This window comes from Cervus canadensis, chromosome 7 (assembly GCF_019320065.1).
Source record: "Cervus canadensis isolate Bull #8, Minnesota chromosome 7, ASM1932006v1, whole genome shotgun sequence".
Lineage (NCBI taxonomy): Eukaryota > Metazoa > Chordata > Mammalia > Artiodactyla > Cervidae > Cervus > Cervus canadensis.
In genome coordinates, this window is record NC_057392.1 from 46,660,086 (window position 1) to 46,679,729 (window position 19,644).

Sequence of the window (19,644 nt, forward strand, 5' to 3'; positions counted from 1 at the left end):
GTAGAAGTCATCTTCTTCAAGCAAAAAAAGAAGTTATGTATAAGAAATTGTTGTTTTCCCTGGGTTGCCTTTAATATTTGTATTAAAAATAAAAGGATGCAGATATTTGGTGGAATGCACAAACATGTCCAGAATCGAACTTTGAAAGACTCTAACCTGCTGGAGCTCTTAGACTGTTCTTACCCCTCCCAACCAATCCAGCCATATCACCACTCCTTCCTTCCAGGAGACCTTGTCTCAGGCAGTTCCTTATATGCCAAGGTCCCAGATGGGAGATTATAGTCCTAGGTAGTACCTTAAGCACATCACATACTGCTTACAAGGCTTCTCTGGTGGCCCAGATGGTAAAGAATCTGCCTGCAATGCGGGAGACCTGGTTTCAGTCCCTGGGTTGGGAAGATCCCCTGGAGGAGGGCATGGCAATCCACTCCAGTATTCTTGCCTGGAGACCCCCATGGACAGAGAAGCCTGGTGGGCTTCCATGGGGTCGCAAAGGGTCGGACACAACTGAGTGATTAAGTACAACACAAATACTCCTTACACCTGATGGTTATGGTTAATAATGTCATTTGTATTATATTTCAACTACAGAGTGGATTTATTGAGCTTTTCTGGTCATTAGGGCCTTCCCTTATGTCGAGTTTACCTCTAAGAAAATGCATCCCAAGTTTTAAGCAAGTGCTTACAAAACTGCGTTTGGGCAGTTAGAGATTAGTACCATGACTATTAAAATTAAGAAAGTTACCAAGTATGGCCTATATATCAGCTTTTCATTGCCTAGCTATTTGGACAAGCTTATACTTCAGATGTGGGAATCTTCCTTATTTCCTACAGAGAAGTTAGAAGAATATTAGGAAAATATATTTGGAAGAATTGTCTAAAGAAGGTCACTAGCCTTTCTTCTGAGATATTATCTTTAGGTCTTCTGACTTGCTTAGCATCCTCTCTTATTTTCTATTATCAGTTTTAAAGTACCTTTGTTACCGATTTTTACTTCATTATCCCTATTAACCCTCTGTTTATGGCTTACGTTCTTTGAAAACCATTTTTGCACCTCCCTCACCTCCAAAAGCTTTATAAAAACTGGTGTACACTTAGGCTTTCTCGCCAATGAATAGACTTTTTCAGAAGTTTCTTTTTTTTCCCCTCAAAAACTCTTACCATTATTTAAAAGTTCCTCTTATATTCCTTGAGTATTAAAAAAAAAAGATATTTATATTAATGTCCTTTTAAGACTCCAAACCAAATAGTATCAAAAGAGACCTCAGCTTTGGCCTCTGCCAATCGAGTCCCCTATGTTACTATCACAACCCCCTTTTTTCTCTTTCTCTACATTATATTGTTGACAATATAATTTTTCCAACAAGTAACACTTGCTTGTGAAACTTACCTTCTTGGATTGCAGTCTCAGCTGTTACATTCAAGTGAAGTAAAACTAAAGTAGAATATCACTCAGATATTTTGATCATCAGCAAAGGAGTAAACCAGGACTAGAAGACTGAAGGCAAGCCTTGAACAAAAAACAACTGGAAAGATGAAATCAAGTAAAATCTCTAGAGTTACTGAAGAACCAGTGGTCAAGTCAAGGTTGGAAAACAAGAAGACAGGAAGTACATGGATATGGGAGACCTGTGGGTCAGAAAATGATGCCAGCAATTAAGGTGGCAGGCTTGAGTGTGTGAAAGTATGTGTGGAGATCACTGGAATGTGAGGGAATAATTGAGTTATGAAGCTTCCTACTGGAAGTGAAGAGGAACTTAAGAGTCTCTTGATAAAGGTGTAAGAGGACAGTGGAAAAATTGGTTTAAAACTCAACATTCAAAAAACAAAGATCGTGGCATCCAGTCCCATCACTTCATGGCAAATAGATGGGGAAAAATTGGAAACAGTATCAGATTTCATTTTCTTGGGCTCCAAAATCAATGTGGACAGTGACGGCAGCTACGAAATTAAAAGATGCTTGCTCCTTGGAGGAAAAGCTATGACAAACCTAGACAATGTATTAAAAAAAGCAGGGATATTACTTTGCCAACAAAGCTATATAGTCAAAGCTATGGTTTTTCCAGTAGTCATGTATGGATGTGAGAGTTGGACTATAAAGAAAGCTGAGCGCTGAAGAACTGATGCTTTTGAACTGTGGTGTTGGAGAATACTCTTGAGAGTCCCTTGGACAGCAAGGAGATCAAACCAGTCAGTCCTAAAGGAAGTCAGTCCTGAATATTCATTGGAAAGACTGATGCTGAAGCCAAAGCTTTAAATACTTTGACTACCTGATGCAAAAAGCCAACTCATTGGAAAAAAACCCTGTTGCTAAGAAAGATTTAGGGCAAGAGGTGAAAGGGGCGACAGAGGATGAGATGGTTGGATGGCATTATCAACTTGATGGACATGAGTTTGAGCAAATTCAGGAGATAGTGAAGGACAGAGAAGCCTGGTGTGCTATAGTTCATGGGGTCAGAAAGAGTTGGACACGACTTAGCAACTGAATAACAACAACAACCTCTAATGAAACCGTTGACGACAGTTAGGTCTTTATAATTCTCAACTTACAAGATTTTTCTAGCCAGAATCAGGACTTTAGTTTCACTTTGCTTCTTCTTAGAGTCAGTATAGTTCAGTTCAGTTCAGTCGTTCAGTCGTGTCCGACTCTTTGTGACACCATGGACTACAGCACACCAGGCTCCCCTGTCCATCACCAACTCCCAGAGTTTACTCAAACTCAAGTCCATTGAGTCAGTGATGCCATCCAACCATCTCATCCTCTGTTGTCCCCTTCTTTTCCTGCCTTCAATCTTTCCCAGCATCAGGGTCTTTTCAAATGAGTCAGTTCTTCGCATCAGGTGGCCGAAGTATTGGAGTTTCAGCTTCAGCATCAGTCCTTCCAATGACTATTCAGGACTGATTTCCTTTAGGATGGACTGGTTGGATCTGCTAGCTGTCCAAGGGACTCTCAGGAGTCTTCTCCAACACCACAGTTCAAAAGCATCTATTCCTTGGCTCTCACCTTTCTGTATAGTCCAACTCTCACAACCACACATGGCTACTGGAAAAACCATAGCTTTGACTAGACGGACCTTTGTTGGCAAAGTACTGTCTGTACTTTTTAATATACTGTCTAGGTTGGTCATAGCTTTTCTTTCAAGGAGCAAGCATCTTTTAATTTCATGGCTGCAGTCACCATCTGCAGTGATTTTGGAGCCCCCCAAAATAAAGTCTGTCACTGTTTCCATTATTTCTCCATCTATTTACCATGAACTGATGGAACCAGATACCATGATCTTATTTTCCTGAAAGTTGAGTTTTAAGCCAGCTTTTTCACTCTCCTCTTTCACTTTCATCACAAGGCTTTTTAGTTCTTCGCTTTCTGCCATAAGGGTGATGTTATCTGAATATCTGATGTTATTGATATTTCTACTGGAAATCTTGATTCCAGCTTGTGCCTCATCCAGCCCAGTGTTTGTCATGACGTACTCCATATATAAGTTAAATAAGCAGGGTGACAATATACAGCCTTGACCTACTCCTTTCCCAATTTGGAACCAGTCTGTTGTTCCAGGTCCAGTTCTAACTGTTGCTTCCTGACGTGCATACAGATTTTTCAAGAGGCAGGTCAGGTGGTTGGGTATTTCCATCTCTTTCAGAGTTTTCCCCAGTTTATTGTGATCCACACAGTCAAAGGCTTTGGCATAGTCAATAAAGCAGAAATAGGTATTTTTCTGGAACTCGCTTGCTTTGTTGATGATCCAACGGATGTTGGCAATTTGATCTCTGGTTCCTCTGCCTTTTCTCAATCCAGCTTGAACATCTGGAAGTTGACAGTTCACTTGCTGTTGAAGCCTGGCTTGGAGAATTTTAAGCATTACTTTACTAGTGTATGAGATGAGTGCAATTGTGCAGTAGTTTGAACATTCTTTGGCATTGCCCTTTTTTGGGATTGGAATGAAAACTGACCTTTTCCAGTCCTGTGGCCACTGCTGAGTTTTCCAAATTTGCTGCCATATTGAGTGCAGCACTTTCACAGCATCATCTTTGAGGATTTGAAATAGCTCAACTGGAATTCCATCACCTCCACTAGCTTTGTTTGTAGTGAGGCCCACTTGACTTCACATTCCAGGATGTCTGGCTCTAGGTGAATGATCACACCATCGTGATTATTTGGGTCGTGAAGATCTTTCTTGTATAGTTCTTCTGTGTATTCTTGCCACCTCTTCTTAATATCTTCTGCTTTTGTTAAGTCCCTACCATTTCTGTCCTTTATTGAGCCCATCTTTGCATGAAATATTCCCTTGGTATCTCTAATTTTCTTGAAGAGATCTCTAATCTTTCCCATTCTATTGTTTTCCTCTGTTTCTTTGCACTGATCACTGAGGAAGGCTTTCTTATCTCTCCTTGCTATTCTTTGGAACTCTGCATTCAAATGGGTATATGTTTCCTTTTCTCCTGTGCCTTTTACCTCTTCTTTTCACAGCAATTTGTAAGTCCTCCTCAGACAGCCATTTTGACTTTTTGCATTTCTTTTTCTTGGGGATGGTCTTGATCCCTGTCTTCTGTACAATGTCACGAACCTCCGTCCATAGTTCTTCAGGCACTCTGTCTATGAGATCTAATCCCTTGAATCTATTTCTCACTTCCACTGTATAATCGTAAGGGATTTGATTTAGGTCATACCTGAATGGTCTAGTGGTTTTCTGCCGGGAGCCGGCACACGAGATCCCACCCATGACAAGGTCATGAGGGAGAAAACCTGACGGGCAAGGCAGATCAGGTTTTCAGGATTTTGAAAAGGCTAGCTCACGAGATCCCACCCATGACAAGGTCATGGGGAGAAAATCTGACGGGCAAGGTGGATCAGGTTTTCAGGGATTCCGAAAAGCTGCCCCAAAGCTGCCCCCGGCGCTCACCTTAAAGATGATATCTCGGACGAGCCCTCTACAGGATGGAGCTGGGTAAACGACTCCTGCTGCTCGGCCTCTTCAACGCAATCCTGAACCTGACCAGTGTTCCTGCACAGGACAACGTCTTCATCTCGTGGGCACATTCTTACGCGAACTTCCACAACTCCTCCAACTGTTGGGTATGTGGGGCCATGCCCCTGTCAGTAATGGACGGACTCCCCTTGTGGGTATCACCACTCCGTTATGGGGACTTTATACCACTGTGTTCCTTCTTAGAGCAACAGAAAGGAACTTTTCTCTCTCTCACCAACCATAACCTTTCTTTGCTCTCCTGGTGTAAGAAGAAGCCATCAATGGGCCAGGGACATAGGGTTACATTTAACATGAACACCAGCCTTATGGAGATAACAAAGGCTTATACCTCATATATGAAAATTAAAGAGGAAAAGGGCTCCCTTAACAAAAGGGGGACAGGCCTCCCGGTACCTTGAGCAATACTACCAGGTCTGGGGTGAATATTTCTGGATGACTCCTGAGAAAGGACAGTTGATTACCCCTGCTACTATTTGCTGGGAACAAAAAGAACAGAAACTTGTATTTGGAGACCACCCCCTAGACCCAAAAGAATTAAAATATATGGGTTATTTGCCCCCTGAACAATGTAAACAAATCTTGGAAGTTACCTATCACCCCAATCAGTCTGTTCAGTGGCCCGGTTCCGACTGGAAATACAATCCTGGAATCCGCTGGGTAGCCCCCAGTGGGACCCAGTGGCTCTGTGGGCTTAACTTATGGCCATGGTTACCAGTTGGCTGGGTGGGGCGTTGCACATTAGGATTTGCTTTCGCCCATGGCAGTATTAAGCCTAGCCTACACCAGCCTCCAGTAAACCTGCCTTATCTGCATGCAAGATGGACACGATCTGTGTTCCAATGGTATGACTATCTTGCTGCCTTGTTTATACCCTCTGTAGGGACAACGGATATCATGGTTAAGGTAGAGGCCTTAACTAATTTCATTAAACAGGCCCTCTTAGACAGTACTAAAGCCACTCAAGCTTTGAACGAAGAACAGATTCAGATGAGGAAGGCAGTAATTCAAAATAGGATGGCATTAGACATACTCACAGCAGCCCAAGGAGGGACTTTGGCGAATGGTGTGTACATCCCTGACCTGTCTGAAGATGTATCTGCTGCCTTGGAGGATATGCAAAATCAAGTGAAAGCCATGTCTAATGAATTGTTGTTATAGTAATCTTGATCATACTGCTTTGTGGGCCCTGCTTCCTACAATGCCTTGTGAATTTTGTAACCCAGAGGTTGATAGCATTCTCTCATGTGGGTGGCAGGAGGGCTAAGGTACAATATATCTCAATAAATGATGCTCGTTATGGAAACTAAGAGCATCAAGAGGGGGGAATGAAGAAGGAATTCATAGGGTCTGGACTCCATCTCAGGCCTGTCTGTGCTGATCTTGTGTGGCCACCTCTCCAGTGGACTCTGAACTCTGTGCTTAGTGCCTGTGGGAATGACAATGGAAGGATAAGACCCCCCTCTGGGCAGGGGAATCTTGAAGAACAGACACTAATCACCCCTGCCTCCGGACACTATCTATCAGAATGTAAGCACAGGCTTATCAGTTATTAACTATTTGGAATGTAACTGCGGGCTTATTGATTATTGACTGTTTGAACACATAACACGTGAATGATGGGGTTATTGTAGTTGTATTTACCCTTCCTTTGTTTATGTAAGTCTCAAGGGAATTGGGGTAGTGGGTTTGGACACATGGGGTATAAAAGATTTTCACAAATGCTGGTCGGGGCCCTTGGCTAAGAGGAGACTCTGCCTTGGGCCCGCCGGTGTAATAAACTTCACTCCACTAAAAAAAAAAAAAAAAAAAAAGATGATATCTGTTTTTCTGATGCTTGCTTCAATAGACTACTCCCTAATTTCTGTGACACAGGCAGAAGGCCTTCCCAGATCTCTTTCCAAATAAGAATCAATTTAGAACTTTAATCAATAAGTTTCCCGGATGGTGGTATTTTATGAGATTATCCAGGGTGAAAGGAGTGTTTTAATTTAAACTCCTTTGCTGATATTTTAGTTTGTTTGGCAAATGCGTTTATGCCCTTGGTGCTAATGTGCATGATTGCTTATATTATTTTAATTAGCATAAAGCATCTGATCATATAAGGCCCTAATAGATGTAGAGCCCTCTGGGGGGTGAAGGAGCCCTATTAGAAAATATAAGAAAAAATTATTATAAAAGTGGTTGTTGGGTTAACGTTTGCTTGCTGTGTTTTTGCTTTTAGTGTGCTAAGGCTGTGCTATTGGAAACCATTGTTAATGTACTTATAGATCTAGAAAAATAAGAGCTAAGCCCTCGTGTTGTAACAATGAAATAGTTGTTAATTATTAGCCAGGAGTGCTTGGCAGAGGCTGCCTTATTAAGCCGCAGAGTCTGTATGGGGTAAAACTCTTAGATAAATTTAACTGACAACTTTTGCAGAAAAATTGATGTTGGTATTAATAGGGTCATATTTTTACTATGTTGTGACATGCTATACTGTTGCCCTATAAGACTGTAACTCTTCTGTTAAGATCACCACAGAAACAGAAAATAGGTTTACATTCACCTGACTTACATAAAATGTTAATAGCCCCAAGGCCAAAAGATAATGTGTAAAGATTTATTATAGAAACAAAATGCAGAAAGCATCTTGTTCTTCCTTAAGGACAAACTGATGTAATGTAAACTAACCCTGTATAAACATGAGTAAGCATCTTGTATCTTGGATACATTCTGAGTGAGGATATATAAACTGTTGTCAAAAAATAAAAGACAGACTTGGCCCTATCAAGGCTGATCTCACGTGTCTTCTATCTCTCGTCGACACCATTCATCCTGAGGGTACCCCCTGGATCCTGCCGAGGCTGGACCCTGGCAGTGTTCCCTACTTTCTTCAATTTAAGTCTGAATTTGGCAATAAGGAGTTCATGATCTGAGCTACGGTCAGCTCCCGGTCTTGTTTTTGCTGACTGTATAGATCTTCTCCACCTTTGGCTGCAAAGAATATAATCAATCTGATTTCGGTGTTAACCATCTGGTGATGTCCATGTGTAGAGTTTTCTCTTGTGTTGTTGAAAGAGGGTGTTTGCTATGACCAGTGCATTCTCTTGGCAAAACTCGGTTAGCTTTTGCCCTGCTTCATTCTGTACTCCAAGGCCAAATTTGCCTGTTCTTCCAGGTACTTCTTGACTTCCTGCTTTTGCATTCCAGTCCCCTATAATGAAAAGGACATCTTTTCTGGGTGTTAGTTCTAAAAGGTCTTGTAGATCTTCATAGAAGACTGATCACATTCAGCTTCTTCAGCATTACTGGTCAAGGCATCAACTTGGATTACTGTGATATTGAATGGTTTGCCTTGGAAATGAAGAGAGATCATTCTGTCATTTTTGAGATTGCATCCAAGTACTGCACTTTGGACTTTTTTGTTGACTATGATGGCAACTCCATATCTTCTAAGGGATTCTTACCCACAGTAGTAGATATGATGGTCATCTGAGTTAAATTCACCCATTCCAGTCCATTTTAGTTCGCTGATTCCTAAAATGTCGATGTTCACTCTTGCCATCTCCCGTTTGACCTCTTCCAATTTGCCTTGATTCACGGACCTAACATTCCAGGTTCCTATGCAATATTGCTCTTTACAGCATTGGACCTTGCTTCCATCACCAGTCACATCCACAGCTGGGTGTTGTTTTTGCCTTGGCTCCATCTCTTTATTCTTTCTGGTGTTATTTCTCCACTGATCTCCAGTAGCATGTTGGGCACCTCCCAGCCTGGGGAGTTCATCTTTCAGTGTCCTATCTTTTTGTCTTTTCATACTGTTCATGGGGTTCTCAAGGCAAGAATACTGAAGTGGTTTGCCATTCCCTTCTCCAATGGACCACATTCTGTCAGACCTCTCCACCATGACCGATCCGTCTTGGGTGGCCCCACACGGCATGGCTTAGTTTCATTGAGTTAGACAAGGCTGTGGTCCATGTGATCAGATTGGTTAGTTTTCTGTGATTGTGGTTTTCAGTCTGTCTGCCCTCTGATGGAGAAGTATAACAGGCTTATGAAAGCTTCCTGATAGAAGAGACTGACTGAGGCGGAGTCAGTACAGTGTTCTAATATCAACAGAGTTTCAAATTCTTTTAGCTTATGGAAGATATATCTCTATATCTATCTATGTATCTATCTATCTATATTTTCAGTTGTGCAGCATTCAAAATTTAAGGAAAATGAGAATTCCTAGGCCCAATGGGGAAGTAACTCCTTCTTGGAATCCTATTCTGAGAGTATCTTTCTAGTGCTATATACCTTAGTGGCAGCTCCAGCGTTGGAAAACAGTATGGAGATCCCTCAAAAAATTAAGAATAGAACTACCATATGATTCAGCTATTCTACTTCTGGGTAGTTATCCAAAGAACATGAAGACACTAATTCAGAAAGGTGTATATACCCCTATGTTCCTTGCAGCATTGTTCAGAACAGCCAAGATAAGGAAACAACCTATATTCACATTGACAGATAAATCGATAAAGAAGGTGTGGTACATGTTTACAATACTATATAGACAATGGATACTTCCTAGCCATACAAAGATGGAATCTTGCTATTTTTGACAACATGGATGGACATTGAGATTATCATGCAAAGTGAAATAAGTCAGACAAAGAAAGATAAATACTGTATAATTTCACTCATATGTGGAATCTGAAACAAACAAAAATAGATGAACAAACCAAACAAAAACAAACATGTAGAACAGAGTAGTCGGTACCAGAAGGGGAAAGGTTGTGGGTAAGAAATAGGTAAAGCTGTGGGCGGGGGGGATCAGCTATATGGTGACAGATGGAAGCTAAAGTTTTGGTGATGAGCACATTATAACGTATACAGAAGTTGAAATATTAATATAATGTTGCACACATGAAGCTTATGTAATGTTATAAACCAATGTTAATGCAATTAAAAAAGAAAAGAAGTTGCCAAGCACTTTGTAACCTGGGATTAATTTTCAAAACATTGTCAATTAATCCTTATAATTACTTGCTAAGATATTTCAGGCAGGGTGGATATTAATGTTTCTATTTTAAAGAAGGTGAGACTTGGAGAGTTTAACTTACGTGTCCTAATTCACACAATTGGCGGGGCTTGGGTGGGAAGTTAGGTCTTTTGATCATTTAGTCCATGCTCTTTCCACTAAAATGAAATAGTAATGGGAAGTCTGTGTGGATACAGGATACCCAAATAATGTGCCTAGGGAAGAATCTCACAGTCTTAGAACTACTTGTTTTTCATTTTCGTTTATACTATCCATGATTATTGGGTAAATTTCTCCTAATGTGATAGCAGAAAAACAGATCCAGTTCCCTGTATCAACAGGGAACAGTTTCCCTGTTGATACAGGGAACTTTTGTACTTTTGTAAGTATAAAAGCTTAAGCTGCTGACTGAGCTGAGTGCAGGTAGAATGCATTTTAATTTAGAAATCTGGTCTTAACCTTTACAGAGTCGGAATGAATATATTGCTCACCTCAAGGACCAGTTGCAAGAGATGAAGGCAAAAACCAACATGGAGAATCGCTATATGAAGAAAAACACAGAACTGCAGATTTCCCAGACCCAGAAAAAATGTAGCAAAACAGAAGAGCTCTTGCTGGAAGAGATTGAGGTGATCACTGTTAATTAGGAATGAATCTAGTGACTGGCTTTCAAACTGTCGCTCCCAATATTTCAGCCGACAAAGGAGGTGCGAGAGGGAGACTTCCCTGATCATTGTTCTCTCTCTCCAGCAACCCTAACATTTGAGGTAAAAGACAAAAATAGGATGAAGACTTGCTTTTTTACAAGCAGAGATTCTGATGGGGAATAGCCTACATCTCCTGATTTTTTGTAAGGACTTTGAAATTGGTTGTACTTTCTTCTCTTGGTCACTTTATCCTTATTTTATGAAGCCGCTTGCCATTTCTTCTGGTAATTATGGGGAGAGGGCAAAACAAGATACTCAGTAACTGCAGGTTTTTGCTTCTACTTTTCTTACCCAGCCAGTATTTTTCATCCCACCATTAAGAAATACAAAATTTAGAGAGCTGAACTTCATGCACACCTAAATTTATATTAATAGAAATGAAAAGTCACAGTGAAAATTATCAGTAGAAAGAAGCAAGGGTAGACCCTCATTTTAGAGGAGAAAGGTTATTTTCGCCCCTGCATGGAACACATTCAGTTCATTCAGAGCAGTGTTTAAGAAATTTTGTCCTTAAGTCATAGAAATAACCTACTTCAAATAACATACATTTACATTAAGAAGGCTCAAAACTTATTTCCAGATTTAAATCATACCCTCTCTTAAAGACATTTAATTTAATTAAAAATTTTAACATCTCTTTATATATCTCAGTACCAAACTTGTCGTATTAGAACTACAAATTTTCATTTCCAAATTACAAATAGTAACATGTTGTATACTTCCTGGAAACTATTTCTAAAAATAATCGTTTGTGGAGGAGGCTAAATGGCTAAAAGAACAAGATGCTGGTGAGAAGGAGCAAACTTTAGTCAAGCATGTCATCTGCATGTAGTAGGAGGACTCCTTTCTTTGAGTCCCCTGCTCATCGGAAAGCTGATTTCCCAAGTGTGGCTTAAGACTATGACAGCAAACATTTTTTTTTGCACTCTGGAATATCCTTTTGTAGGCCTGAGAACCCTGTGCCCTTGAAGCACTGTTTCTCTCTTTAAATGGACATCACTTTCCAGGCAACAGCATTGTGGCCCTCTTGCTCTGGGCTGTTGCCTGTGCCTAGCACAGTGCCAGACATGACTCAGATGTGTTGTGAACATGAATTGAATTCAGGGAAACTGAATTGCTGCTCTGGAGGAATACCGTGGAATTCTTAGGATCCCAGCTGATAGGGAAAACTTGTACTACTGTCACAGCTCTACCCCTAATCTTGAGAACTCACTTCCAGCCCTGTTGGGAAGAATTCTGATGTTGGTTTGTTATTTACAGAAACTACGGCTGAAAACTGAAGAAGAGAACCGAATTCATGCAGAGATTGAAGTGTTCCTTAGAAAGGAGCAGCAGGTGGGTCCCCAAACCTTTCTTATCCTCTGAAGTGTTTGTTTCCCACTTATAAAATGCCAAGGACAGCAAAACAATTTTTTTTTAAGGAAAGAAAAATCGACCGTAATCGTACCAGCCTAATAAAAGAGCTATCTAGCCCATGTTTTCTGTATAAGTTATCCATCTGGATAAATGTTTTATAAAGCTGTAACTTGAGTACAGGTAAAATTTTGTCCTTTACCTTTATCACTTAGTATTATATAAGGCACTGTTTTCTTGTTCTTATATTGCCTCATAGTCATAATTTTAAATTTCCTGATTTTTTAAAATTATAAAAATAGCATTCTTAGTTGTGTGAAGATTTTTTTTAATTGCCAATTGTTTTTTCACCCTTTTTTTCATTTTACTATAGTCTCCTTATAAAATAATTTTAAATGGTTTTATAATGTTCCACAGAGTAGTTATTCTATAATTTATTTGTTACTCTTTGTTCTGGATATTTAGGTTATTTTCAAAGTTTCATTATTGTAAATAATGCAGTAATGAAAGCTTGGCCCAAATTACTGTTTTCTTCATTGCAATTATTTGCTAAAAGTAAATCTCAAGCATGAGATTATTATTTGAGAGACTGGTATTTTGTGACTTTTGATAAATATTGCTAGTAGTCTGTTTTACACTGACATCAGCAATGGATACAGGTACTAATTTGAAGGTATCCTCAATGGAACTAACTGCTTTAGATATTTTTTTGAAGTCTGCTAGTTTAATGAGTTGTTTTATTTTGCATTTTTTTTTTTTTGCTTACTAATGGAATTGACCATTTTTTCCACGTATTTATTTACTCATTTTTTATTGTGTGTATTATGAAATTATTCACATAATTATATAAATTATGTGACTGAAATGGTTTGAATTAGTATTTCCAACTAGTAACAAAACAAGCTGAATGGAAGGAACCTTTCAAAGTATCTCTGTTGGCTGAATAAGGAAAAAAATTTTCAGCTTACTCATGGTATGGCCTCCCTTTGAGAAAGCTGATGAAGTTTTAGTAAATAATTCCAAATTTGTGGTTAAAGAAAATGATTTCTAGATGCTGTCTCACAGGGCTTTACTGAAAAACATATCAGTAGGCTATTAGAACCTGTACCCCTGCAATTTCAGGATTATGAATCATGTTACCTACCTCAAATGTTAGATATAGAGCAAGTATTTGATAACAGTAAGATGAGTTGGTAGATAAATGGATGTTGGATGGATAAAGTTAGTGTTACCCAGATCTTCAGCCTAATAACATAAGCAATACATAGATACTTTTTAATGAAAAATTTGAAACAGTGCAGAAATATATAGATTTTAAAAAGCGAAAGCTCTCTTAATTACTCCCTTTTCAAGTATTTCTTCCATATATTTTTCTTTTCATGTATGTTCTTGTGTATATACCTAAATGCTTACTTAGTATTTATTTATTTATATTTGTTTTTGACATAAATTGGATCATAGTATATATTTTTTCCCAGACCCAGTTTTTTAAAAAATTTGCATTGTCTTTAATTTTTTCTAAAGCAGTATACTTGCTGTATAATATGCCAAAGAGGGGATATATCAAGGTTTAGGCAACCATCTTTCTCTCAGTGGACATACGTCTAAGTGCATGGTATATCGAAAGGCTATTCATTTTTGTATATTGTTCTAGATTCCTTATGTCCCCTCATATTAGTTTTTAATGGCTTTTGACTTGGCTCATTTGGATTTTCTAGGTAGAAAATCTTGCTGTTGTTGTCCAGTTGCTAAGTTGTATCTGACTCTGCAACCCCATGGACTGCAGCATGCCAGACTTTCTTTCCTGTCCTTCACTCTCTCCCTGAGTTTGCTCAGACTCATGTCCTTTGGGTCAATGATGCCATCCAACCATCTCATCCTCTGTCACCCCTTCTCCTATTGACTGTAAATAATAGCAGTTTCCTATTTTCCCTCTCATTATTTATATATCTGTTTCCATTTTGTGGCTTATTGTATACATAGAATAGCAAGTGTAATGTTTAGTAGTATTACTAAAGTAATCATGTGGCACTGTTTCTCTATTGTTGGTTTTAATGGTATTTCAGTCAATTCATTCATAGTCTTGACGAGTTTCTCATGTGTAAGTTAGGGTTCCTTTGGAAAAAATAGGATCCTGCAACTTGGAATGGGAATTCCTGGTATGTAATTTACATTCTTGAACCCCCAAGTCACCGTAAGCCTCTCTTGCTGGTGGAAGTAGCCTGCCCTCCTATGTCTGAGGAGATTAGTCTTATTTTCCCTGAAAACCCTGTGATAATAACTTCATCTGAGGCAGATGCCTTGAAAAGGCATGATATCTCTCAAGACCTAGTGCAATCACCCCTTTTGTTCGTGGTTCCATCACTAGAGTCAAATCTCAGCGGGTTCCAGGCTCATAGATAACTCAGATGACTATAACTTAGAAAGGCATAACTTACATTCTAAAAGAATTACAAGACTTTACTGATATATATTGGCATAAGCCCAGGAGACAGATAAGAGAATCTGAGGTTGTTGGGCCAAGAAAAGTAGAATAGAACACTGGATTGCGTTGAGTTCATTGATGTGGACCTGTTTACTAGAGATTCTGGATTTATGTGTTAGCTTGTGCAGCTGGAAGTGACTCTTAACAGTTTGCTTGATTGGTTAACTAAAATCTGGACTCATTTAATGAAGTGGAGATGTCAGTGCATCTTTGTTATAATATGGAGGAGAGAATTCAAAAGATTTAGGGAGATAGGAATACAATGTGAATTTATCATGTGTGGCCTAACATCCACTCAAACACCCACCTCTAAGAAGTTTCTGTGAGACACTTCTTCGTAGAAGACAGTTCTTTACTAATGCATTCAGTTCATTTCAGTTCAGTCGCTCAGTCAGTGACCCATAGACCGAGCATGCCAGGCCTCCCTATCCATCACCAACTCCCGGAGTTTACCCAGACTCATGTCCATTGAGTCGGTGATGCCATCCAACCACCCCATCCTCTGTCATCCCCTTCTCCTCCTGCCTTCAATCTTTCCTAGCATCAGGGTCTTTTCAAATGAGTCAGCTCTTCTCATCAGGTGGCCAAACTATTGGAGTTTCAGCTTCAACATCAGTCCTTCCAATGAACACCCAGGACTGATTTCCTTTAGGATGGACTGGTTGGATCTCCTTGCAGTCCAAGGGACTCTCAAGAGTCTTCTCCAACACCACCGATCAAAAGCATCAATTCTTTGGCGCTCAGCTTTCTTTATAGTCCAACTCTCACATCCATACATGACTACTGGAAAAACCATAGCCTTGACTAGACGGACCTTTGTTGGCAAAGTAATGCCTCTGCTTTTCAATATGCTGTCTAGGTTGGTCATAAATTTTCTTCCAAGGAATAAGCGTCTTTTAATTTCAAGGCTACAGTCACCATCTGCAGTGATTTTGGAACCCCCCAAAATAAAGTCAGCCACTGTTTCCCCATCTATTTGCCATGAACTGATGGGACCAGATGCCATGATCTTAGTTTTCTGAATGTTCAGCTTTAAGCCAACTTTTTCACTCTCCTCTTTCACCTTCATCAAGAGGCTCTTTAGTTCTTCTTCTCTTGCTGCCAAAAGGGTGGTGTCATCTGCATATCTGAGGTTATTGATATTTCTCCTGGCAGTCTTGATTCCAGCTTGTGCTTCTTCCAGCCCAGCATTTCTCATGATGTACTCTGCATATAAATTAAATAAGCAGGGTGACAATATACAGCCTTGACATATTCCTTTCCTGATTTGGAACCAGTCTGTTGTTCCAGGTCCAGTTCTAACTGTTGCTTCCTGACATGCATACAGATTTCTCAAGAGGCAGGTCAGGTGGTTGAGTATTCCCATCTCTTTCAGAATTTTCCCCAGTTTATTGTGATCCACACAGTCAAAGGCTTTTGCATAGTCAATAAAGCAGAAATAGGTATTTTTCTCTTGCTTTTTTGATGATCCAGCAGATGTTGGCAATTTGATCTCTGGTTCCTCTGCCTTTTCTAAAACCAGCTTGAACATCTGGAAGTTCACTGTTCACGTATTGCTGAAGCCTAGCTTGGAGACTTTTGAGCATTCCTTTACTAGCGTGTGAGATGAGTGCAATTGTGCAGTAGTTTGAGCATTCTTTGGCATTGCCTTTCTTTGGGATTGGAATGAAAACTGACCTTTTCCAGTCCTGTGGCCACTGCTGAGTCTTTCAAATTTGCTGGCATATTGAGTGCAGCACTTTCACAGCATCATATTTCAGGTTTTGAAATAGCTCAACTGGAATTCCATGACCTCCACTAGCTTTCGTAGTGATGCTTCCTAAGACCCACTTGACTTGGATGCCTGGCTCTAGGTGAGTGATAACACCCTCGTGATTATCTGGGTCATGAAGATCTTTCTTGTATAGTTCTTCTGTGTATTCTTGCCGCTCTTCTTAATATCTTCTGCTTTTGTTAGGTCCCTACCATTTCTGTCCTTTATTGAGCCCATCTTTGCATGAAATGTTCCCTTGGTATCTCTAATTTTCTTGAAGAGATCTCTAGTCTTTCCCATTCTATTGTTTTCCTCTATTTCTTTGCACTGATCACTGAGGAAGGCTTTCTTATCTCTCCTTGCTATTCTTTGGAACTCTGCATTCAAATGGGAATATCTTTCCTTTTCTCCTGTGCCTTTTACCTCTTCTTTTCACAGCAATTTGTAAGTCCTCCTCAGACAGCCATTTTGACTTTTTGCATTTCTTTTTCTTGGGGATGGTCTTGATCCCTGTCTCCTGTACAGTGTCACGAACCTCCGTCCATAGTTCTTTAGGCACTCTGTCTTTCAGATCTAGTCCTTAAATCTATTTCTCACTTCCACTGTATAATCGTAAGGGATTTGATTTAGGTCATACCTGAATGGTCTAGTGGTTTTCCCTACTTTCTTCAATTTAAGTCTGAATTTGGCAATAGGGAGTTCATGATCTGAGTCACAGTCAGCTCCCGGTCTTGTTTTTGCTGACTATATATATCTTCTCCACCTTTGGCTGCAAAGAATATAATCAATCTGATTTCGGTATTGACCATCTGGTGATGTCCATGTGTAGAGTCTTCTCTTGTGTTGTTGGAAGAGGGTGTTTGCTATGACCAGTGTGTTCTCTTGGCAAAACTCGGTTAGCCTTTACCCTGCTTCATTCTGTACTCCAAGGCCAAATTTTCCTGTTACTCCAGGTGTTTCTTGACTTCCTACTTTTGCATCCCAGCCCCCTATAATGAAAAGAACATCTTTTTGGGGTGTTAGTTCTAAAAGGTCTTGTAGGTCTTCATAGAACCATTCAACTTCAGCTTCTTAGTTAGGGGAATACCTGCATCCTTGAAAAGCCCTGTGATTGCTTTCTTATGTAGGCCGGGTAAGACCATGGGTGATACCACTCCTGATTTCAGTGGAGTTGATAGGATCATGAGTGCCAGAGGACATGTGGCTGCACTTAACTACAGGGAGGTACTGGGATAAAGCATTACTTGATCTATACAACAGAGAAAAAGTCCAAATCTAGTAGCTAAAAACTTGATTTGAGTCACCACAATGAAGAGTCATGGCCTCTCACCCAGTTTCCAAACTAAGTAAATTCACAGACCCAAAGCCCCTTAATTGAGGGCAGCAGGTCCCCCTGAAGGTGAACTCAGCAGCAATTGTTCACTTGTGAACAAGTGAATCTTCCTCTAAGCCTTACCCAAGGGACCTACTTATTAGAGTGAGTATGACTGGAAAAAAGAAAATACCCAGACCTTTTGAGGTTACTAAACATTGGCTCTGAAGTTATGCTAATTCCTGGGGATTCAAGACAACACTGTGGACCCTCTCAAAATGGGCAATTATGATGGTCAGGTGATAGATGAAGACTTAAGTCTGATTTACTCTGGGCTTATTTTGCTATGGATCCACCTTGTGGTTATTTTCCTCAGTTACTGAATATATGGTTGGAGTAAGACATACTTGGTAACAGAATTTTCACCTTTGCTCCTGATTTATGGAGTGAGGGCCATTATGATAGGAAGGGCCTAGTAGAAGCCTTTGGGCCTTCCCATCCCTACCAAGATAGTGAACATAAGCAGTACTGTAGTCTCAGTGTAACTGCTGAAATTAATGCCAACATCAAAGGCTTCAAAGTGGAGATAGTGACATTTATCACATTCCCATTCAAGTCAGCTGTTTGGCCTGTGCGGTTGAATGATCTTGGAGAGTGACTGTGGACTAATGTAAATATAATCAAATGGTGACTCCAACTGCAGATACTGTTCCAGATGTCATATCTTTACTGGAGAAAATCTTGAATGGCAGCTATTAACTTGACTAACCCCCCTGTCTCCAAACTCATTTGGAAAAACCTGCAGAAGCAGTTTACTTTTACCTGGCTGGGCCAGCAGTACACACTCACAGTCACATCAGGGCTGTGTCGTTTCTGCTTTCTCTGCCACATTATGGTCTGCAGAGATTATTGCCTGCTTTGACTTTCCACAAGACACCCTAGTAGTTTACTGCATTATGCTGATTGTATCTGATGAACAGAAGAAGCAAGGATTTTAGATGACTTAGTGAGACACATGAATTAGAAGGTGAGAGACAAACTAGTTTTGATACTAATTCTGTATCATTATCATTCAGTTTGGGGACAGAAACCACATTGGTAATTTGAGCAGGGAACATATTAAAAAAGAATCATTCACTGCTAATAAGGGATTGGCTAAAAAGGAGGGATACAAGAGAACTCTAGGGCTGGAGGACAGTATCCAAGAGAGGAATAAACAGATATTTGCTTTGTTGCCTGGGTCAGAGCTGGCTTACAGCTAGTGGGGTAAAACTGGCAAGCAGGGAACCGTAGACTGTGTTTGGCAAGCAAGACTCTGTCTGTTGTGTTAGTAAAACTTGGTGAACAAGTGCCATCGAGTATGTCACATCCATGACACCATCAGCTGTGCCCAGAAACAAAGGAGGAAGCCCATGGGAACCAAGGAGAGAAGCTCTTTTGTCATGTCCCTCTACCACCCTCTACTGACAAAGCTGAATATTGTGCCAGTTTGCAGAAAGGAGTGTTGGCTGCAATCATCCAGTTTTACAAAGCTGGTCAGTGAAGGATGATTTGGAATTGAGAGGAAATAAATTGATAACTGACACAAATGGGGATATTATGACATTTGCACTGTAGGTTTATGGTAGGGAAACCTTATCACGTTAATAAAGTTTCCTTTTAGTCAAATCTTGCTAAGTTTTTTTTTTTCCTTATTCAGGAATGAAGATTGAGTTTTATGAGATGGATTTTTTTTTAATCCATTGAGAAGATATGATTTCTTTTAATGTGTTAATAAGTTAAAATACATTAATAGACTTGTTGATGTTGAATCATCTTTAAATTTGGGGGATAAATCTACTTTGTTCATAATTTATGATTCTTTTACTAGACTGTTAGAATTATAGATTTTTATTTTGTATTTATGTATTCCGTAAGTGAGATTATTCTATAGATTTATTTTTGGTGCTTCTTTGTTGTACTGTGATCAGTTATGCTAGCTAACTTAATAGAAATAGAACAAAATAGATTATTACCTGTTCCTTGAAACTGGTAAAATTCAGTC

At 39.8% G+C, this 19,644-nt stretch overlaps 1 protein-coding gene across 4 annotated transcripts in view; it reads left to right on the top strand.

Annotated features, from left to right (window-relative positions):
* Nucleotides 1-19,644, top strand: part of IQCG (IQ motif containing G) — a 52,795-nt gene that overhangs the window by 28,486 nt on the left and 4,665 nt on the right. For all 4 annotated transcript variants that reach the window (XM_043473221.1, XM_043473220.1, XM_043473223.1 and 1 more), the window contains exons 7-8: nucleotides 10,458-10,619; nucleotides 11,958-12,032. In XM_043473221.1, the coding sequence (XP_043329156.1) occupies nucleotides 10,458-10,619; nucleotides 11,958-12,032 (237 nt within the window). The remainder of the gene's footprint in view (nucleotides 1-10,457; nucleotides 10,620-11,957; nucleotides 12,033-19,644) is intronic.